The sequence below is a fragment of the Lacerta agilis genome, chromosome 9 (genome assembly GCF_009819535.1).
Source record: "Lacerta agilis isolate rLacAgi1 chromosome 9, rLacAgi1.pri, whole genome shotgun sequence".
Lineage (NCBI taxonomy): Eukaryota > Metazoa > Chordata > Lepidosauria > Squamata > Lacertidae > Lacerta > Lacerta agilis.
Genome location: NC_046320.1, coordinates 60,893,714 through 60,917,124, shown reverse-complemented (window position 1 = coordinate 60,917,124; position 23,411 = coordinate 60,893,714). Strand labels below are relative to the sequence as shown.

At 40.4% G+C, this 23,411-nt stretch overlaps 1 protein-coding gene and 1 non-coding gene across 2 annotated transcripts in view; one reads left to right on the top strand and one right to left on the bottom strand.

The window, feature by feature from the left end:
• Positions 1-23,411, bottom strand: part of WDFY3 (WD repeat and FYVE domain containing 3) — a 125,245-nt gene that overhangs the window by 41,601 nt on the left and 60,233 nt on the right. The window contains 15 exon segments of the mRNA XM_033160689.1: positions 608-787; positions 1,216-1,350; positions 2,717-2,952; positions 5,940-6,157; positions 7,199-7,319; positions 8,813-8,907; positions 9,459-9,620; positions 10,430-10,503; positions 13,279-13,431; positions 14,782-14,972; positions 17,096-17,207; positions 19,101-19,261; positions 19,981-19,995; positions 19,998-20,029; positions 20,031-20,209. Of these exon segments, the coding sequence (XP_033016580.1) occupies positions 608-787; positions 1,216-1,350; positions 2,717-2,952; positions 5,940-6,157; positions 7,199-7,319; positions 8,813-8,907; positions 9,459-9,620; positions 10,430-10,503; positions 13,279-13,431; positions 14,782-14,972; positions 17,096-17,207; positions 19,101-19,261; positions 19,981-19,995; positions 19,998-20,029; positions 20,031-20,209 (2,064 nt within the window).
• On the top strand, positions 6,330-6,403 carry TRNAK-CUU. The gene has a single exon. It is a non-coding gene; the product is annotated as a tRNA-Lys (tRNA).

The window sequence follows — 23,411 nt, the reverse complement described above, 5'->3', positions numbered from 1 at the left end:
TTTGTATGGTTTTAGTTTTGTTTTAAATGTATGTGCTTTTTGTGTTCTAAACTGTTTTTATTGTACATTGTCCTGAGGCGATTAAACAGAAAGCGATCAATAAATTAATGATACTAATAATATTAATTGAAATAATATTTAAAATATTTTAAAAACTTGGACTACCCATTGCATGAGAAATTCACCACAACTGTTAGCAATACGTTCCTGTTTCTATGTTGGAGGCAGTTATACCATCTAAATTTGTTATTGTTTTTGTTGTATTTATTAATTGCATTTGTACTCCACCTTTTCTGCAAGAAGCCCAAGTGGAGCACATGCTTTTCCGCCTTCCCCATTTTATCCTCACAACCACCCTGTGAAGTAGCTTAGGCTGAGACGTAGCGACTAGCCCAAGGTCAGCCAGTGTTTGAGACCTGGTCTCCAAGGTCCAACACACTACCCATTACTAGCATGTCCTATTGTATGAAAAGGTGGTATATAAATGCAGAACTGCAGCAAATAAAATCCCAGATCCCAACAGAAAATGCCATATGGACAAGAAGTAAAAGAGAAAGAGAGAGAAAGCTGGTCTCTACTTTGTGTGTGTTTTGTTTTGTTCTCCTACCATTTCTGAGTATGGCCGGATGTTGAAAGGGAATACAGTGGCTGCCAGTGCACAAAGAAACTCGGGGCTCATCCACATTGAAGCCAGATCAGGAACATTGTGATACAAGTAGCGGAAGAACTGCATCAAGGTGACTGGATATTCCCGAAGCCAAGAACCCTCTTCTTCAGACTGCCAAGGCTGTAATGAAAGGCAAAAACAAAAATAATAGTGCACTGGGATCTTAATCTAAAACAAAATCCAATAAATAAATAAATAAGATTGCTACTGATGAAATAAAAGAAAACACATTGTATAGAGAGTAAGATATCATCACCATCTCATCATTTTGTTAATTTGTGTTTAATATGAAAACGGTTGAAGATAAACTCACTGGGACATGGAGATGTTTTCTGCTTATGTTGCTCTCTAAACAACCATGTCCACCAACGGCATTATAAAGATAATACATAACATATTAAAGCTAAGCATGTATCAGCCCTATTAGCATATGGAGGGAACAATGCCTCATAGCCCCAGGTAAGCGTCTCTGAGCTTTCAAAACCAAATGGCAACACATAATTAGGAAGCTGGATGTTTATTGACATCTGAACAGAGTTCATACTTACTGAATTCAACATGCTCCTAAGCATCCCCAGAAGCAAAAATGCAGCTTCTGTGCAGAGATTGTGAACTGAAGCAACCACAGTGCCACTTGATGCAGGAACACCAAATATAAATGTCCAAATTGAATCCAAGTCAAACTGTTGATTGGAAAGAAAATTGAGAATAGGGGGATGGGAAAATAATAGTCAACACACAACCCAATTTAAAAGTATCACTACAATTTATGTTAGCTGCTCTGAGCACTGTTTTGGCTAGGGAGGGTAGGGTATAAATAAAAATTATTATTATTATTATTATTATTATTATTATTAGCTTCCATAGAAAAGAGTTGTGTCTTGTCATACTGCAATTTGTTTAATTTAGGTTATGTCTTGTCATACTGCAAATGGAGGAAACTACCCAAGAGGATTCTGAGGTATATTGTGTCCCATGGAATCTGGGGAGCTGATTGTTCCAATGAATGCAGGAGATCTAGCAAAGCCCATATTTATAAAGGATGCAACTAATATTTTTGGCACTAGGAACGCTGACAATGTTGGTGCGCATTGAAGCGTCTGGGCAATCCAAGTGCTTCCGTCTTCTGTTACTGGAGACTCACATGGAACCTCCACCAGAACATCAAGCAACTCCCACCCACTGCCAAATACCACAGCAGTCCCCCCACCCCAAGTCTCTCTGTATTTCAGCTTTTTCTGGAATTTAGCAGCAGCCTTACTGAAGCTCTAAAAGCTCCCATCAAGCAATTGCCAGTAAACTCAGCATGCAGCCTTTAAAGACCTCTCATTATCTGCTTGTGTACTTCAAAAGTACAATACTATACACCTCCAGATGGTGTTGAGGCGTATTATCTATCTGCCCACTGCTCCTGGCCTTGGGGCAGCTTTAGCATATGCTCAAGTTGCTACTCGTGAATTACAAAAGAGGAGGCTATCAGGACATCTTTCGGACTCCAGCCCAACCGTACAAACTGTTTGGCTTTTTTAATTTGACTTCCACGAAGAAACAAAAATTTGGGAGAAATACAATATCATGCCTATATATGCAGCTCCTCAATATTGTTTCTCAAACAGCACACTGTCCTGACCCTTCTTTAGTCATGCATTCATTTTCAAATTATAAAGCTTTCTGAAGAGCATCCCCCACCAGTCACACAAAATTAAACTTGACATTACAATGACCTGTGCCTGTTAACCACTGGGACCTCTACTGAATTCAGTGGAATTCTAGAAGAGCGCAAGAGGAGGTTTGTCCACACAATGCATGGGAATGAAGGCTATATCTTCTCATGTCCTTTATAGAAACATTATATTTCTATTAAGCATGATTCTAACTGGCATTGGAACTAATGTCAAGTCTCTCTCAGATACGGAATGCTTCATCACAACTTTCATCGCAGAGCTTAAGTACTCTATTGTGAAGGGGGCTTCAAACCATCACTCCCCCCCCCCTTTGCTTTTTTGAGTCACACTTAACAAAATTGGTATCTTGCTAGATAATCCCTACCTGGCCTCCCTGATTACATCGGCTGGTGATGACAGGTGCACTGACCTGCAGGTTTTCAGGCAGTTCAGTGACTGGCTGCTGCAGGAAAAGTGCCATTAGGAGGAAATAGAGCGCAGGCACATTCGTGTGCTTAGGAAGAAATGACTGAAGAACCGGAAAGCCTGGGAAATGACAAGCCTCCCGGTTAATTTCCCTGACAGTCGATCTGCCGCCAGCACTCCTGCCAACGTTGAAACCTGAGAGGGGGAAAGTAAAATTAAAAGCCAAAATGCAACAACAGTGGATCCTATTCACAACATCAATGTAATGGAACAGAGCACTGTTCTTAACACCTTTGTGTAACTAGTATCAACAATAAATAGGGTAGTCAGAGCAACAAGTTGCAAAAATACCAGGCCAACATTAATTCAATGGTTAACCCCCCCCCCTAGATGGACGCTTTTCTGCTATGGCATTTTATTTCCCTGCCCTGTCAAAATATTTGGGGAATGTGCAAAGTAATGAAATTACTCGTGTTTCTTCAGAGTTTCAAGATACAGCAGTTTTGTCTGGTATCTACTCCGATGCTTAATAAAAAAAAATGTGTAGAAACAAGAAAAAAAGGAAAAAGCACAATTGTTGAAGCAGTGCAGAATGTATTTTATACTTTCAGATTTGAGGGATGGTTAAAAATAATATCCTCAAAAAGATATTTTCCTTCTTAACCCCAAAAGATTGGGTCATAGTGTTAAACTCTCATTTGGCCTCTTTACCCATGGAACAAAGCTATACCACTGGCCAACAAAACCATCCTCATATTCCAGTTACCTCAATGCTCAAAACTGTTTGGTCACTTTCTCAGCAAGATCATTATTCCAGGCACAGGGTTGTATCCATGTGAATTTTATTCACAACAGACCAACCAAAATTAATGGTATAGTTTTGCTAGGTCTACTCCAAGTATTGCTAAAACTGGATACAACCCATAGACCAGGCATAGGCAAACTCGGCCCTCCATATGTTTTGGGACTACAACTCCCATCATCCCTAGCTAACAGGACCAGTGGTCAGGGTTGATGGGAACCGCAGTCTCAAAACATCTGGAGGACCGAGTTTGCCTATGCCTGCCATAGACCATCTTGCATCATACATCCATCCTCCTTTCTTGCTGCTACCAATAAAAAAGTTAACATCTCTTTAAATCAGGGGTGGGGAACCCTACTGGATCCAAGGGCCAGATCTTTACCTGGCCCCATCCTGTTGGGCAACTTTTGACAGGTGGGCAGGATAACCCATCTGCCAATCACATAAGATCAATATGGCATCTTATGATGGACAGGTAGGTTGTCCTGCCCACCTGTCAAAATCCATTGTGCAGGGTTCCCAAGCACCAGCATTTTATTGGTTTGGGTTTGTCAAAAATTATGAACATAGGAGAACTAAACACAGGTGGGGTGGGGTGGGGTGGGGGGAACCCAGAACAATACTGTACTACTGTTTTCAAACACAGGCTACATCCAGGGAATAATGTGATTCAATTTAAGGAGAAACTCTGAAATACCATTGTTTTAAGTACATGAAGAAGAAAAAAGTTGCCAGCAAAATGTAATAATAAACAACACTGGTACAAAATGCTTGTCTTATTATTCTTCATAATCAAAATGATTCTTAATCTATGAGAATACAAGACAGTGGCAGTGAAATAGGACCTTATTTATTTTAAAATACATGATATTCTCATTTCCATGTGGAACTCAAATTGGAATCCAATTTCACCTAAATTCCACAATCTCAATATCATCCAAAAATGTTCACTATCTCTTGTTCTGTGCCCTCTACCTGTCATCCCTGATAGAGAAGATTCTCTTATAAAAAGACATCTGGCATAAAGAATGTCATCTACCATTCAAGGTTTGTAATTTAATTATTTTGCTTCTGTTACAAAGATTCACATTTTAGTATACTCTCTTGCTAAGTAGTGGACTATGCCCTAATCTAGAGATGCTCAATGTATTGTTCATCAGGTACAACCCAGGTTCATAGATGGTTGCTCAACTCTCTCCTCCAATTTTAAAGATTTAGTCATGTCAGTACTTTCCAAATATTTTATTTTGGACCTATTCTTATATTACAGCAGCAGCTGCAATTGCTGTTCCAATAATGTCAAGAGATAATTTGGGAAGTGCAAACACGAAGATTGCTTGTGTACAACAACCCACACATCACCCTCCCCACACATGAGAGGAAGCTGGGACAAAATGGATTTGGATTCTAGTTTCAACGTTCACTGAAAGGTGAGTAAGGCTGTACTCCTAAGTGCCCTTACTAGGGAGTAAACCCCACTGAGTGGGACTTATTTCTGAGTAAACATACATAGCAATGCACTGTGAACGATCCTCCATATTCCTCAGATGTCATTGTGCTCCTATGCAGCACTGTTCCGTGGAAACCTCTGAGTTTGTCAGATTCACTGGGATGCTTTGTACCATACTGGCCTGAATATAAAGCTCACTTTCTCCCAAATTCCAACCGTGAAAAGTTAAAGAGCGGCTTATATTCGTGACCTTACAGTATGCAGACAGGAGCACAGGGCAAACAGTGCCAGGAACGTGGCAAAGCAGTGCCTGCTCCGTGCGTAGCCTCCCGTCCTCTCCTCCAAGGCTGGGAAGGGAGAGTGCGAGGAAGCGGAAAGGCCACCGGCAATGCAGCACACACACACATGCACACACACACACACACCAGTATGCAGCCAGGAACAGCGAGGAATGGAGTGGCTTATATTTGGGTATTTTTTCTTTCCCCCCCTCCAGTAGGTGCGGCTTATATTCGGGCCAATACAGTATCTGATAATGTCACAAACTAGTCTAGTCCCTGATCCTGTACATGGCTGGAGTTGATTTACATGGGTGTTTTACAGCCATAGACAGACTAAAACTGTTTTTGCCTTAATGAGCTATCTGTGAAATGTGCTCATCCATAAAGGTGTGAGCTCAAATCACCCACGCCTACAGCAGGAGTATACATTCCACAGGATGAACCATTCAGTCACAATACTTTCCGAGTGCATGGCTCCAGAAATTCACTCCAGAGACTATCTCACAACCTTTAAGAATGCTACATTGAAACTGGCTTTCCTGGTACTAGATCAATTCTGTATTAGCCACAACATTCAAATAAAATAAAATAAAAGTGGGGGTGGGGAGAAAAGGGGTTAAAAAATTAGGACGTTTTTAAATATTCATACCAAGCACCGTTCCAATCTTATTAGTCAACACAGAATCTGTTTGCTCAAGCCAGCCCCCGCCAGTGAGGCCTTCCTTGAACTTGATGAGAATGGATGGGTTGCTCAACAGGACCACCAGAATCCTCATGGCTGCTGTCACTGTGGTAGGGTGCAAGTGCTCTTCCATAAACAGCATAATCCAGTCAAACCCCAGTGTTCGGACCAGTTCTTCACAAGCCCTGAATAAAAAGTAGGGAGAATGCTACAGAATTAATGGATTAAAGCCAGACAAAATGGGCAAGCCTTATAGGATAAAAATGTTAGGTGCTTTTCATTCTGTTTGATATGTAACTTTGAGCATACACAATTGAGAATGTGCTAACTCTCCTTAAAAGCATTCAGAATAATCTCTGCTGGATAGCTCAGTCGGTAGAGCATGAGACTCTTAATCTCAGGGTTGTGGGTTCAAGCCCCATGTTGGGCAAAAGATTCCTGCATTGCATGGGGTTGGAGTAGTTGGCCCTTGCAGTCCTTTCCTATGAAACAATTTTTCATAAATGGAAAAATTCCTTCAGTCTATAAAGCTATTTAATGAATGAGAATATATGAAGAACTGGTTCATCACTTCAATTACTTTAAATTATTATTACTATTATTATTACTATTATTATTACTATTATTATTATTATTATTATTATTATTATTATTATTATTATTACTGCACCATGCACCAACCAAGGGCCACACAGGGGAACCTAGAAGCATTTTTGGAGGATGCTTCTCAACTGTGCAACTCAATTTCCCTGCAGGGTCACCCAAATTCCATTCCAGATGTCTTTGGAAGGGTGTCTTTATACAAATAGGCTGACCCCAAACTTTGGAACAGTGTGGCTCTGAAATAAATGAAATTGATAAATACATAAAAACCTGCAATCTCTTTAAATAAATGCCGTCAATAGATGGTCGCCTTATTAGCATTTCACTATTAATTAACCATCTACTTGCCCAATCCCAGGTGTATACAGCTGTGCACAGAAACATGTGGCGGTAATTCCACAAGCATAGATGTAGCCGTCATAATAATGACTGCAACTTCCCCCTGCCTTTGCTATGGCACAGTGGTGCGACACAATGCCAATTACAGGGATATGCTGAAAGCAGCTAACACCATCTGTGGAACTCTCAAGTAGAGCTTGACTAAGCCTCATTTTTGTCCATTAAGGCATTGTGGGTTCTTGACAGTCACATTTTCCAGCAAAAGGTAGGCTACTTGAACTCACTGCAAGTTGACACTGGATTTTTCTTTAGATGTATATACAAGCTTAAGTAGTATGTCCAGCAATCGGTTCCTCAGAAGGATAAGATTTGCAGAAACAAGACCTCCAAAGTCTTCTTCTGTTCCTAAAACACAAAATGCATAGTTAGCTTTGAAACACGTCAATGGAAAACTTCTTGCAAGTACTGTATCTTCTAAAATAACACCACTTGCCATTAAGCCTCCCGCCCCCTCAAAATATAACTGGTTTGTAAATAGTTTTCTGCTATTGTAACAAACAGTACATGACTAAAACTGAGCTGAAAATACGCTAGACTGCTCATTGAAAATAACAGTTGCATGTTACAAAATGGCTGTCACCACAAACAGAAAAGGGAAAATTCATCAGTAAATTCACTGTGATTGCACCCACAGTTAAGAACAAACTATGCCCAAATGAATTTCATGTAGCAAGAGTGTAAATTTTAATTATTGTTACTAGTACACCATAAAATAGATTCCAAGCTCTGCAGGTGAGTGAAGATGAACCTACCAATCAAGACTGAAACATTTAACCAACTTGAATAGTGGGGAAATTGCCTAGGCAAGGACAATACGACAAACACTTCAAATTAACCATTTTCTTTTCATCAGTTTCTTTCTTCTACTCTATGTGCTCAAGGAGCATATGTAAGTATGCAGAAGCACTATAAAAGTTCTCATCATGTTCAGGGCAATAAAGGGTGGAGGAAAAATACTCATAATTTCTGAACTAAAGAGCAGAATGGTAGAGGGCATAAAGTTAAGAGGGTTTTAAAGTTCATAAAGGCTCTGTTTTGTTTTGTTTTTCATTTCAGACTTCGTTACTTTGTCCTTTTCACACAAAGGGAAGCGAAGAGGGGAAGAACTTCCAGCTGATGTTTAATGGTACAGTGTAGCCAAGAAAGACAAACTCTGCTACCTTTAAAATATATGCTAGAAACTGTTTACTCCTGCTTTTTCATGCAATTTGTGGTTCAGAACAATTGAAGAGCTGTGGTCCATTCAAGCCACCTGGAATTTCATTACTTTTCTTGTAGACTACACTTCAAAAAGTGCCAATGTAAACATTTCTTCCACTTCATTTCCATTTAGATGGCTTGAATGTTCAATTAAACCTAATTCCTTTTACATGAAAAGAAAACCAAAATCAATGAGAGTAATCACTTTCAACTCTGTGTGGCCAAGTCCCACACACTTGGTCGCAACCACTGCTTTTACATGTAAATATCCTAGAGGATCTATGGCAGGAGATTTACTATTTTAGGGCCATGCAGTAAGTTTTCTTTACTTTATTTCTGTGGAAATGACTTTTCTCTTAACTTTCTGCACTTTTTGCAACACAAGCCAGTGGAATTTATTTCCATGCCAGCCTCTTTGACTTAAATGAGAGTTTCTTGGGTGCTGAAGTTTGTAGAGTGCAGCCTTGGAAAATTAACTTTAAAAGGGCCATCCTAATTAAAAGATTATCTTTCTAGAGAGGAAACGTGAAGGGACTGTAGCACTGAAAATAAAGAGATCATCATCCGTGGTGATGAGAAAACATGTCTCAAGTGATTTCTTCTCTTCCACTGGGTCTCAAGAACTTGGAACTACTTACCAATGTCAAGCTTTTCTTCATTGTTCATCTCCATGACTACAAATTTCTCACAGACTGCAAATGTAGGCAAAGTAGAAGAGATGAACTGCCCAAACCTTGGTGGATAAGAGGGGGGGAAACAGCATGCACTCTGTTTGACAAGTGGAGTTTAATTTGTCATTAATTAACATTGGCTGCAAAGTAACACTAAGCAGCAATTATTTTCTTTAAAATTCAGATCCTGACATTTATTAGGATTGAATAAAGTTGCTTCAGTCACACACACACACACACACACACACTTGTCAAAACTAATCTGAAACAAATTGTCCTGGATAACTCTCCTGTCTCTCTCTATATGTGTGCAAAATTACTATAAATAGGACATTTTTAAGCACAGGGAAGGGAAAGAACATCACCTTCAAGGTATTTTGAAATGGATTCTGGAAAGCCACTGTAAAAGATTATTAAATTTACCAAGTATGAAAAAACTGTGTACATAAGGAATGTTTTATGTTTCCTAGGCTGGTATTTTCAGAGCAACAGAAGAGAAATGTAGCCTCATGGAGAATCATGCAATTATTATTATTATTATTATTATTATTATTATTATTATTATTATTATTTTGTAGAAAGAATGAAATCAAAGGATAGATCTATTTGGTACCTGAGCAAGTCATTGCTGCTAGGGAATCCTTGAAGCAAATAGCTCAGTACGTTGCTGATAGCAGCAATAGTTGGCTGAGACAAAGACATATCTCGAAGTGTCAGCAGAAGTTTTGGGATAAGCTGGAACTCCCTCATCAGTTTTGCATTCTTTGCTGCTTCACTGAAATGAAAATAACAGCTTAAATAATAAGCAATTGTCATTGATTTGAGTAGCCCATGCACTATAGCTAAAAAAAGAGAAGATGGATCTAACAATCTACATGACTTAGCTTCATACCATGTAATGAGAATATAATGTCAAACGTGGGAATATATTTTCCCCCATTCACTTCAATTAGTTTCTTTAACCTGGCTTTACATCAGATACATTCATTGTTAACATACATATGTATATAACACGGTTAAAACAGCTGAATGCTGTTGAAGCAAGTAGGCCAACTGCTGTGGAGAAAAAGCAGCTGTGGGTGGGACCAGACTGAATCTCCTTCCCAGGGAAAGTAAGTTTCTGACTACAGAAAAAGCCTAGTCTCTTGGGGATGCCCACCAAATATCTGATGGTCACAGGACATGGGTCTAACGCAATCTTCCCCATCCCAGTACCAATGAAATGTTTTGGAATACAGCCGGCTAGCATGGCCAATGACATAACAAAACACGACTTCATGTTTGCATTTTATATTGTAGTCTTCATAACTATCTGAATGGAACTTCCAATAGTTAGGACTAGGTGCTTAGCATTCAATTCAGCCCAGCTCTTTTAACTCACTGTCTGTCTTTCAGTATTTTTCCGCAAGTTCCACTTGTCCTTTCCTATTCTCCCATCATAATAAAAAAAATCACCTTCAAATCATATCAAAGCAAAACCATGGCACAGCATTAGAGCAAGCAAAGGGGAGAGAGACTGGGAGGCAAAATCTGGATTGTACATAATGCTGTATTGTTTACAAGACAAATTATATCAGATGTTACCTGGATTCAGTAAGAAGCTCAATGAAATGTTCGAATAAGGAAAGGTGAAGTTCATAGGGTGCATGCAGCCAGACCTGAAATACAAAATATACAGCTGATTTGTAGCTGGCATGTACTACTATTCTGCTTAGTAGAGTTATTCTAGACTACCAATATTAGAGTTAGCTATTGCTGTTTTTGTCCCAGGTGTTGCTTTTTCCCTTTGGAAAAAAATAAACAATTATTCTTTGCTTTCCATACCAGATTGCTATTGTCAGCTCACCAATCAAACAATAAAGCTCATGGATTAACAAGTGAAGAACAAGTAAATTCATATTCTAGTTGATCTGCAGAAATAAAATGACAAGATTTAGCCTCTTCATCTTCCATTTATAAAAGATTGAGAATCTAACAGGGGAAGATTAGAATCTGAAAACTAAACAACAGCGCTAATACAGCGCATTAATCACTGCCGTAGAAGTAAGTTGATCGACTTCCACTTGCCACATACAAGTGTGTGAATGTGACTTGGGTTTACTTAACTATGATAAAAATTGACATTTTTATTAAGGAAGAGAACAAAAAGGGGGAAATCTAATTGATCTGTTAAAAATTAATCAGAACAAGATAGTGATAAGAAAACGTCCATAGAAAAATACTAGTCATTTTCTCCATCTTGAGTATTTGCTTCTGTTATTGCTAAAGCCTTTGTTTGTGGCCTAGACACCTCTATTCTCAATAATTTAAATCTCTTCTTCAAAGGCCACTTCCTACTAGCCTTCTGTCACTGCAAAAGTAATCCCTTTCTCCTCTTGTTGTGATCAGTCTGCAGACCTCCTTCAGCTAACAGTGATGTGAAAAGCTACTGCAAATCAAACTACACAGTCAAAAGTATTTTCATTTAAACCTCCAAACTTAACTTGCCTGCCTAATCATTTCCCTTTCTCATACCCTTGACTTTGCTTAAGGTAATGTGCTGCTGCTTCTCTTCCCCCCTCCCCTTCTTCATTTCCGATTTTATGTCTTCTGTGATATCATTCTCTCCTATCTGCAACAGCCTCAAAAATCCTACTTCTCAAGACCACATATACAAACTCCCTTTCATTTTTAAAAAATTCTCATTTTCTGGTCATCAATCCCTGTCTTTTGCTGTTTGCTATCAGCTAATTCTGCCCTTTATCAAATCTTGTCCCTCAGTTCTTCTGGCATTACTTAAAACTACAAATACTGTGCGTTTGGATTATCAGTTTAAACACAAAGGTGGGAAACCAGAATCTGCCATGGGTCATTATTTGCTCGTCATGCACAACACAAATTCAAAAAATGGTCACTCGACCCATATTCCATTCATAGGACCCATGGCACCCACCCACGCCATCCAGTATCTATTGCCAGTGTTGCCAATGCCATTTTGTGCACTCTCCAACACTGAGACCTGCCAAAGCACTACAGTGGACCTTGAGTGGACAACTTAATTGATGTCAGGTGAGGATTCTGTATGGGGGCAGCCACTGAGTTTGGGGTAATGAAGAGACCAGCTACAGTGGTAAGGCCGTTTCTTGACACCATGGATGGGGATGCTCAAAATGCAGCCATCCAGGCCTCTCTGTCTGACCCATGGGGCACTCCAAAGTCACACCATCTCACCCAAGGCCACATCGTCTTACTGGCCCTGTTTTGCACCTGAGTGATGATAAAGGGTCTGGAAGCCAAGCCTTAGGAGGAACGGTTGAGGGAATTGGGTATGTTTAGTGTGCAAAAGAGGAGACAGAGGAAATATGATATCCATCTTCAAATATCTAAACAGCTGTCACGTGGAAGATGGAGCAAACTTGTTTTTTCCTGCTCTGGAGGGTAGGACCTGAAATAATTGATTCAAGTTACAAGAAAGGAGATTCTGACTAAACACCCAGAAGAACAGGGATGCTTTAGCTGAGATTCCTGCATTGCAGGGGGTTGGACTAGATGAAACTCAGGATCCCTTCCAACTCTACGATTCTAGGATTCTCTGTTTCTGCCTACCTAAAATGCATCGTTGAACTCTGATGCTTCTTACTGGCCTTGGATGGAGGATAGAAAGCGGCGAGTGGATGTGTGTAGAAAATAGCCTACTGCACAAAGGAAAACAATTACCATTCAATGCTCTGCCCACTTTTGACTCTGTCCCTGCCCACCATTGGCATGTGGCCCCCAGAAGGTTCCCCAGAAGGGAATGTGGCCCTCCGGCTGAAAATGGTCCCCTGTCTCTGCTTTACACCAACAACCTTAGCAGGTTATATCATAATGCCTGACTCGTGAAAAGGTTTCTAGGTCAGGGTGCTTCGCTCATGCTGCTCCTTACTGGCAACTATTCGCCTTCCCTTACCCCCGTCAAGTCTTCATTTAATCTTGCTCTCAATTTAAGGGAGCCAAACCTGACACTGAATATTTCATTCAAATACATGTCAGACTCCATATTAATTTTCACCTGCAACATAGTTTTCCACACTGTGTGCCCCCCTAGCAGAGTAACTGCAAAGTGCTATCCTGTGGCAAAACGATTAGGTTAGAGGCTGTTCATGACTGATCATGTGTTATTTCAAAAGGCATTTCTGACACCAGCTCTTGAGTTTAGCTTCAAAACTTACCTCCTTCACGAAACAAAATAATGTAATATATTTTAAGAGGGCTGTGTTACAATCAATCAACATTGCTGATGGATTAGAGTCTCTCTGCACTGCAATTGCATAATGTACTGCATTAGATATGTAGTTTCATGAGATCCACAAAACCAATCTCTTTCACTGGCGTGCTTTCTGTTTCAGAAAACACTTGCCCCAGGTTTCCTAATGATTGTAATAATTTCTAGCTTTCAGGGGTGCCCTATGTACCTCGAAGTCGCAAAGCAGGTCCTGGAAGGCAGCTGAATTTGGAATAATGGATGTTTCGTGACCGCTGTCAACAGTCCCCACCAAGGAAAAGGTCAAATGAAGAATGTGGCTATTCAGGAGAGAGAGGTTTCTTCTTAACAGCATTGCCAATAACTGAAATACAAGCAAGCAACATCATGGACAATGAGTGGCAAAGTAGGTTTTCCCCCTCCTTTTATAGTTGTTACATCATTTGCAGACAAAGGAAATATTATCTTATTCCAAGCATAATAAAAAGTATCACAGCAGGGTAGTCATTTGCAGAGCCATGCTTTTGTAAATCAAAGATCCTGTATAGTGTTACATTTCTTTGTCATAAACTGTTGATAATACCAAGAATTACAATGGAAAAGCAAGAAGACGGTAAAGTTGACATTAACCGACAAAACAGCAGGCATTTCTGAAATGAAGAGGCTATTCTCAGGGATGGGGTGCTAGTGACTAGTCTTACACAGAACTACTTGTCAAAAGGAAACAAAAGAAAGTCATTATGGTAGGCAAAAGATTGGGGGTTAGCAGTTGCAGCCTTTTGTAATTAATATTGATTATCCAGGTGGATATAACAGGAGTCCTGCAAAGGACAGGCAGCTGCTTTTTGAAATACAAGATATCAGCATTTCTGAATCCATTACCTTTGAATTCCAAACATTTTCTTTGATTTTTTAAGAAGGAAGCAATTTCTAAAGCACGTTTTATTGCCCAGTGTAAGTGTCCCTACCTCGGTACGGAACATAACTCGTCGGGGCCGTGACTAGTTTTCAGAAGACAACAATATTTGGTGCCTATTGAAAGCAAATCAAATGCAGGCAGAATGGCTAATAAAGAAGCCTCACGGTGATGATAATCTTGTTCTTTCAATGCTAAACAGGACTCCTATTGGCAAATTCAGTTCAGGCGCTAAGTGATAGATGGGCCTCATACACAAAACGGCCCATTCTAAATCGTATGGCACGTTGAAGGTAAGGGAAGTCATCTTGGACGTGATGAGATTAGAACAAGGGTCTCATCTCCTTTGATGGAAAGTCATTCCCAACTCGTAGGAGAAGCTCCATCCATTTGTTCGAACAAATTACTATGTTTTCAAATAGACAGATAAATCAACCTCACTACTGGCTTCAAATGCCCTTCCACTGACACAGATGGTGCACTGCCCTTGATTACGGTAACAACAATAGAAGCTCCTCCTCATGTATTTCTCTTCAGGCTCCTGCGTGTTCTTCCTTTGATTTGGCAGCAGATAAGAGTCTCTGCTGAGCTAGCAGATGTCACAGATCTGACACGATGACCATATTCTGATGGTGCTTCACTTTAACCGCAGAACAGTCACTGACTGAAAGCCTTTACAGTACACAAGGAAACAGAGCTAAATAATGCAATTGACTTCAAAGGCAAGGTAGTAATGAAATGTGTTAATGCAACAATGCTTGAAGTGCAAAATCATGTAAGAATTCAAATCGCACGTACCTGATAACCTTTGATTCTTTCCATTTCTTTGCTAGCCAGAGGGTTGCTCTTTACCACACACACAAGGGCCTTCACAGCAGCATACAGCCCCTCGACATCCGAAGCCATGGCTACCAGACCCAGAATAGCAGCTGCTCCACCAATGTACTGTAACGTAGTTGCAACAGGCTTTGGGACAAATGTTCTTACTCCTGAGCATAAGGTGGCAAAAAATAAACCAATTGGCATTAGTGCGTTTAATGGATTGCTGTACAACCAAAACCTTCTAATGTGATTCAAAAACAGTGAATGCATTTCCAATTTCCCAAGAACCTACAACATCAGAAACAGAAACAAACAAAACCAAACAAAAGCCCTTAATGAGCAGGCGGGAAATTAGCTCATTTGTAGTAAACGTAAACTATATAAAATTAACATGACTTCTAGCACATTTTGCTTTCAAAGGAGACTCACAATTCATTTGCTGAGCAATTACATGCAAATAAGACAACGGAGTTTAACTGAAATTAGATATGGGGCAATTACTCAATTATATGGGGTTCTCAAACATGTGCTAACAATGCTGGCCTAATTAGTACTGCCACAACTCAAGGCAGGCACAACCATCCTTCAAGCTTGCCTGTCCTCAAACTGGTGGTGTGCCCAGCAGAGGACGGCATAGTGGGGATGCCCTGCTCAGATGAATTGCTGCAGCATACCAGGATGGAGTGGGGGAGGGGCACAGTGGTAGCAAGGTTGGTGCAATGTAAATTGCAACCCAATGCTCCTGCCATGGTGGCTGCACCACACCAACCTCACCACCATTGCATTCCTTCTCTCCATCCCAGGATGCTGCAGTGATTCAGCCAGACAGGGGCCAAGAGAGCGGTCCAGCCCTATCACCCTGTCCACTACTGCTTGTGCCTCTCCTCCACCACTGGCAACTTGCAGGGCAGCAAGAGAGTCGAGTGAGCTCTGTGGACTTTGGCCACAACCCCTACCCTTGCCGTTGGCTCCTTACTCCACTCCCTGCTGCCAGTTCGCCATCTCTATCCAAGGTAAAGGTTCGTTTGTTTTTCTTGGTAGGTGGATGGGACTATAAGATGTGAGGGGGAAATGAGGCGCTCAAGTGTGCAACTTAAACTACTTGAAGAAACATAAAGCTACTGAGATTTTTTCAGTGTTGATTTCTGGTCAAGCCAGTGTCATCCATCCCTTGTATCAAATCTCTCCCATATACAGGCCATCTAACTCACTATTGTGTATACTGACCAACAGCAGTTCTCCAGGATTTCAGGCAGATCTCTTTTCCAATCCACACCTGAAGATGCTGGGGACTGAAACTAGAACCTTCTGCATGCATATTTTGTTTTCATAAATTTATTTCATTACAAATGCAAAGCTCTATCACTGCTCTCATAACATTCCCCCACGGCAAAGCATGCACGAGCCTAAAGTAAACAACCATCCATTCCACACCTAATGCTCATTTGCTGAAGCAGATTTTATCCTGCCTTTTCAATTTGAAAAGTGCCCAAGGCACTAATAGGGACCAACTCGCATCATGGCTAGCAGTCAAGCGAACAGTAAGAAGGCCCATACGTTTTATCCAAACTCCACAAAAGCGAAGACCACAAACTTTGGCTATTTTAAGAATCATAGATTTGGAAGCATGAGCCACCAAAATAAAATTTAAAAAATAATAATCATGGACATAATAATTCTCAGAGATTACAAATCTTGACATATGAGGAGGGACTACACATCAGATGCCTAGAGGCCAGGAGTTGATAGAAACCTTGTGAGAATTTCCTAGGAACAGACTGCTTGGTAAACAAGGCAGAAATAAGCATGGCAAGATTCCAGGTATGTATTCCAAGGGACAGCAGGATGCTGCCAATCATTTCCAGTTATTCTTTTATCATGCAGAGGGTGCTAACACCACAAGGCAAAGCCAAAGAGCATGAATCAATGCCTAGAGTTTGTGATATTGGGGCAGAGATCAGGATTCCCCATCCTATGTGCTGGGTGTTCCTCTACTTAGGGCAGTGTTTCTCAACCTTGGGTCCCCAGATGTTTTTGGCCTACAACTCCCATCAACCCTAGCTAGCAAGACTAGTGATCAGGGATGATGGGAGCCGTAGTCCAACAACATCTGGGGACCCAAGGTTGAGAAAGGATGACTTAGGGGGAAAAGAAGCACCTGCATTTAGAGGGCTCCCAAGCTCGGAACTGAGCCTCTAGTACCATGGTCAATGTGTAAAAAACACCTTAAACTCTATATTGCAACTAAACACTGGAACTAAAGAAGTGAAAGAACTGCAACTCATCTCACCCAGATATCCTATCAGAGCTGCACCAATGGTACGTGCGGGTCCATTCAGATGTCCTCCTGAATTGTGAAGCAGCTTCACTGGAGTGGCATTCTCATGAGATGAAACAGCCAACTAATTAAAACAAGGAAAACCGATCATTTAGAGGGTTTCTTCAGCGACACAAGGTGTTCATGAAGAGGTAGAACAATGCTTAGTCCCCCCCCCCAAAGGTAAGGTTAGGTCAATTCTGAACACTTGAATTTTGATTCAAGGATTAATGCAGGCTGAGCTGTGAGGTAGCAGAACTAGCAGCCTCTCTTGGAAGTTTTAAAGAACAGGTTAGCAGATATGGTTTAATTCTCTTTTAATTTACGGACTTGAGCCAACTCTTTGTGGGTCCATATAGACAGAGTCATCATAAAAGGAGACCAGAGGTGGCTTCTGTAAAAATGCTAAGCACATAGTGGCTCCTGAAATTCATTAAACCCAATGTTCTCCAGTTCTGTCAGAGTACGTCTCTCTAAAATTTAGAAGTAAAAAGAGCTGATAAACCTATAGGGAAATCAAAATGAATAAAACAAAGAGCTGTACAAAGCCCAATTTCCCATGGTCATCTCCCACTCTGCACTTCTATGATATTTCATATCACACTTTAGCACTGGTAGACCCAGGAGAGGGAGATTAAATTAGTGCTATTTTTGTGTGTGGGTGTGTGTTTTCTATTACATTTTATTGTAATTCATATTTGGCGTTATCCACCCTGAGTCCGGCCCTGGCCGCAATATAAATAAAAATTTAAAAAAAAAAATAAAAATAGCCAAATATGTCTACAAAAAGACTAATAGCTTTGCTACTCAGCAATATTGTATAAAAGAGGTCATAAGAACACACTTTACTAGCTACTAAATGATCACTGTTATATTATCATTAATTACTATAATAAATAAAATTATCAATAATGATAATTATTATTACTACTGACATCAGGCAGGCACCTTCATTATACTCTTTTTGGTGCCGGCTTAAAACATTTATTTTAGGCAAGCCTATCCAGACACCAAGATGTGTTTTACTATCCAAAACCATTCAAAACAAAATCAATGTTATTAACTGTTTACTAATATTTTATGGGACACGGGTGACGTGGTAGTCTAAACCACAGAGCCTAGGGCTTGCTGATCAGAAGGTTGGAGGTTTGACTCCCTGTGACGGGGTGAGCTCCTGTTGCTCGGTCCCTGCTCCTGCCAACCTAGCAGTTCGAAAGCACGTCAAAGTGCAAGTAGATAAATAGGCAGGAAGGTAAAAAACGGCGTTTCCGTGTGCTGCTGGTTCACCAGAAGCGGTTTAGTCATGCTGACCACATGACCCGGAAGCTGTACGCTGGCTCCCTCGGCCAGTAAAGCGAGATGAGCGCCACAACCCAAGAGTCGTCCGCAACTGGACCTAACGGTAAGGGGTCCCTTTACCTTTACTATTTATATATATATATATATTGTAAAGGGGTTTTTATTACAATCAAGGAGTATATGAATTTTGTTTAATAAATTAAAATAAAGATATCTGCACAAAAGATATTAACAACTAAGGAAATTAGTTCCAACTGTTTTCTCTGTTTCAGCTTTAAATGCTTGCTGCAAACTTTCTATTCTGCCAGACATCTGCAGACACTTAAGAACACATATTTCCACAACAGCTAATTGGTGTTTGATTTAAACTTTTCATATGGCTTTTACTGCATGGTTTTATGTAATATTGCTGCAAACCGCTTTGATTTTCTTTTATTTTAAAAAAAGAAATAGCCATATATAAATATTTTGATAAATAAAATAACATGAATAAAAGTTTAATGCCTTAGTCTCAATTCAGCAGCCCTAGCACACATGCATAGCTTCCAGTATTAACAGTGCTGGTGCATGCTCTCTGTTAATGTGTGACATCCACTTATATAACATGGCACTTCTCGAGTTAAAATCATAAAACTAGCCAGACAGTAAAGTCTTCTTCAACCTGAGTGTTCCAGCTTACCTGCTTGGCTATGGCCTTACTGTCCAGTTTGTTATAAACTTTTCTAATCCTTGCCACTGTCAGTGACGAAACAGAGAGTGCATAGAGGCCAAAAGAAACTTTCTCTTCTGGGACCAACGATACTGGAGACGGGCTGACTCCTTCTGGTTTTGAATCCTTGCCTTCAGAATGAGAGAAACACATTTCACTGTGAGCTGATGCAACGTAGCGGATAAGACAATGCCCTGCCTTGCCCAGTGTTTTGTCTCCCACAGTGACCACCAAACAGTGGCAGGAATTCAACAGCCATCTCCTTGTTGCAGTTCCGCAGCAACTGGTATTCAAGCAATAAATGGCCCCTGAAACTGGATGGCATGTATGGTCATTACTATAGAGGCCTATTCACCATGGATTTGTCTAACTCTCTTGTAAAGGCATGTAAGCTAGTGTGCAAAGTGCAATATGTAAATGCTAAAGAACAATGTTAATTAATTGGATGGAAAATGTGGTTCAAATAAACTATATTGGGGGGGGGGGCAAATTCTACTAGCTAAACTCCAGGCTTTTACCACCTTGAGCCAAATTAATAAATTCTCAGTTTAGAGTATATCTCATTTTAAGATTGCACTAAGATTATCAAAAGTAGCTAAATTGTATTTTGTGCACCTTTGAGGTCTCCTCCCCTTTTGTTTATTCGCAGGTGCCAAGTTGCAATAGTGTTGAGGAAGAGCTTTTTGTGATAGTACAGCTTTGGATAATGAACGTGCTTGCTTCTCCAAGTGATATCAAATGTTATGTTATGTTATGTTATCTGCGTATGTGAATAAATTAATCCTACTCCAACCTAAATCAAAGAAAGACAAACAAACAAAAAAACCACACTAGGATAACTTTTACTTACATGGCATATATACGCTTGAAAGCTTCCAACATAGTTTGGTCCTAGTTCAAATCGTGCTAACACTTGACGGAGGCAAGACCTCTTCTAAGAAATGGGTTGGCCCCAGACGCCAAACAAGGGATGAGAGCTGGCGTTGAGCTGGTGGCGAGCCTATATAGGTGTAAACTGTGCTGACTACTGGTGGATTAGCACAACTTGATCCACCAGGACTACTGTGAATATAATGAAGCTGTAAAATAAATACCTGCTGATCAGAAAAAAAACCATTTTTAAAGCATTCATAAATCCATCTAAACATTAATGGAAGACTGTAACAGAATAAGAGCTACACAAGCTGACTGTGATTGACCACATGTGCTGATGGCAAACATTTTGAACATTCCCTCTAGAGGGAATTAATCTGGTTATATTTGCATATGTATATAAAGTATTTCAGCATGAAACTGTCTTTCCAGGCATACTTTCAAGGAAGAAAGGCTGCTTTTTAAAGGTTTTTACAGTAAAAAAGGAACAAAAATGAGAAAAACAACCTTGAAAATTTAGCAACATGTGTTAATCATTTAATGCTGCAATCCTATGCACACCTACCAGAGATATGCTTCACTGAACAGCTAACATCTGAGTAAGCATGCACAGGAGTGCACAGCACAACTGCATCTTTAGTGAAAAGGTTGTTTCATTTATAAATGCACCATCCATTCAATGAAATATTTCAACAAGAAAATTCCTCTCTGACAAGAGAGCTAACAACACCTCTGGCGGTAAGAACACATGTGATTTTGTGTTAAAAACACACACAGATGTGCAAACATAAAATTAAAAGATTAATTAAATCCATCCAATCTGAATATTCTCCAAATTACATAAACGTACTGATAACAAATGGTTCAAATAAATCAATCCATCATCTCCCCTCTCACAAATCACTCAAAGGTAGGACCAGACACATATCCCCTCTCACCCTTAATCCAAGGCATAAAGCTATGTCCTTCCCAAACACTTAAAACGTTGGAATTGATCTCCTTCAAAACGCAACCAACACAAAACCCAAAATCATACAATTCCTTCACAATCCCTGCTTTTCCTTGCCTCCAATTAAAACCATCCTTTCATATCTTCTCCAACCTGACTCCATCCTTCTCTCCTAGTGATGGCTGGCTAGTGCCAGCAGGAACAAAAGCAGTAGCAAATGAAACCAAGTCTCACCACCAAAGTAAAGTACTGCCTACTTCAGAACACACTAGGTTCATTGGCAGGAAAGGTGCAGAAGCCGTCGCTCACTCAAGGAGGGACAGAGAGAAGGTGGTCTCCTCTTTGTCTCTGGATAGGGTTGTGGTGGTGATTTGCTGCTGCTCTATGCACTTGTGTGGTACCTCCCTGCCCAAGAATCTATAACCCAAAAATGCATAAGGAGGATTAATCAAGTTCTCAACAACTTTCAACCTCCTCCTCCTCCTCCTCCATCATCACTCTTGACTAGAGAAGAAAAATAAGCAACATCTGGAGCTGGCCTTGAGACTTTCTCAGTGATTTTTTGCAGAAGCTCCTCCCACAGGGAAGAAAAAGAGAGATGTGAAGGCAACTGAGAAGCAGCAAAACATGAAACTCAAGGGAAAGGTTCCATAAATCACACGAAACAGAGATAAACCTAAAATGCACCTAAAATGGAAACCCAGCCAGATGGGCGGAGATAATACAATTATTATTATTATTATTAAAATTACAAAAGGTTAATTTTCTACCGGAAATGCACACTCTGCTTCATTTCATCAACCAAAATGCCACTTCACTTGATTCATCCTATTTTGCTTGTTGATTGGCATTAAAGAGTTATATCACCAGAAAGGAAACTTTCATGCTTCTTTCAATAATACCATGTTACATTGGATACCAGAAGGTAAATTTGAGATATGTAAATGAAATATGCAAAAAGGTAAGCTATTGTTACTGGAAGTATCTATATACCAGCCATCTATTTATGACGCCGACTGTTATAGGAAGAAGATACAAATACAGAACTGAAGCTTAATCACTCTGCAAATGGAAATGTTCTGATAAGCTTTTAGCTGGAAAGGTGTGAGAATGCTGTCCTATTAACTAGCTGAAAGAAGGGCTGGGAAACCTCTCATTAGTTTCAGTCAGCTGAATTAATCGCAACAAAACCTAGCCCACTTTAAAGAGGGGGATCCACTAGTCAATTTTAAGGAAACATGATAGATTCCTCAGCAGCACATTTCTGGGCTTGAGTGACATATTAGTTCTGCAAAAGAACTGGTTGTGGCTAATGTCACACAGACTGGGATGGCGGCTACAATGATAGGCTTCTGCAAACTGCTGAAAGCTTTCGGCTGAAAGATCAGAGATGCTGTATCATCCATCGAACCTGACTTTTGACATCACTGATTTAAATAATGCAGAGGGGATATTTGTTGTTGTTCAGTCTTCAGTCGTGTCCGACTCTTCGTGACCCATGGACCAGAGCACGCCAGGCACGCCTATCCTTCACTGCCTCCCGCAGTTTGGCCAAACTCATGCCAGTCACTTCCGAGAACACTGTCCAACCATCTCATCCTCTGTCGTCCCCTTCTCCTTGTGCCCTCCATCTTCCCAGCATCAGGGTCTTTTCTAGGGATTCTTCTCTTCTCATGAGGTGGCCAAAGTACTGGAGCCTCAACTTCAGGATCTGTCCTTCTAGTGAGTACTCAGGGCTGATTTCTTTGAGAATGGATAGGTTTGATCTTCTTGCAGTCCATGGGACTCTCAAGATTCTCCTCCAGCACCATAATTCAAAAGCATCAATTCTTTGGCGATCAGCCTTCTTGATGGTCCAGCTCTCACTTCCGTACATTACTACCGGGAAAACCATAGCTTTAACTATACGCACCTTTGTCGGCAAGGTGATGTCTTTGCTTTTTAAGATGCTGTCTAGGTTTGTCATTGCTTTTCTCCCAAGAAGCAGGCGTCTTCTAATTTCGTGACTGCTGTCACCATCTGCAGTGGATCATGGAACCCAAGAAAGTGAAATCTCTCACTGCCTCCATTTCTTCCCCTTCTATTTGCCAGGAGGTGATGGGACCAGTGGCCATGATCTTAGTTTTTTTGATGTTGAGCTTCAGACCATATTTTGCGCTCTCTTCTTTCACCCTCATTAAAAGGTTCTTCAATTCTTCCTCACTTTCTGCCATCAAGGTAGTATCATCAGCATATCTGAGGTTGTTGATATTTTTTCCGGCAATCTTAATTCCGGTTGGGGATTCATCCAGTCCAGCCTTTCGCATGATGTATTCTGCATATAAGTTAAATAAGCAGGGAGACAATATACAGCCTTGTCGTACTCCTTTCCCAATTTTGAACCAATCAGTTGTTCCATATCCAGTTCTAACTGTAGCTTCTTGTCCCACATAGAGATTTCTCAGGAGGCAAATGAGGTG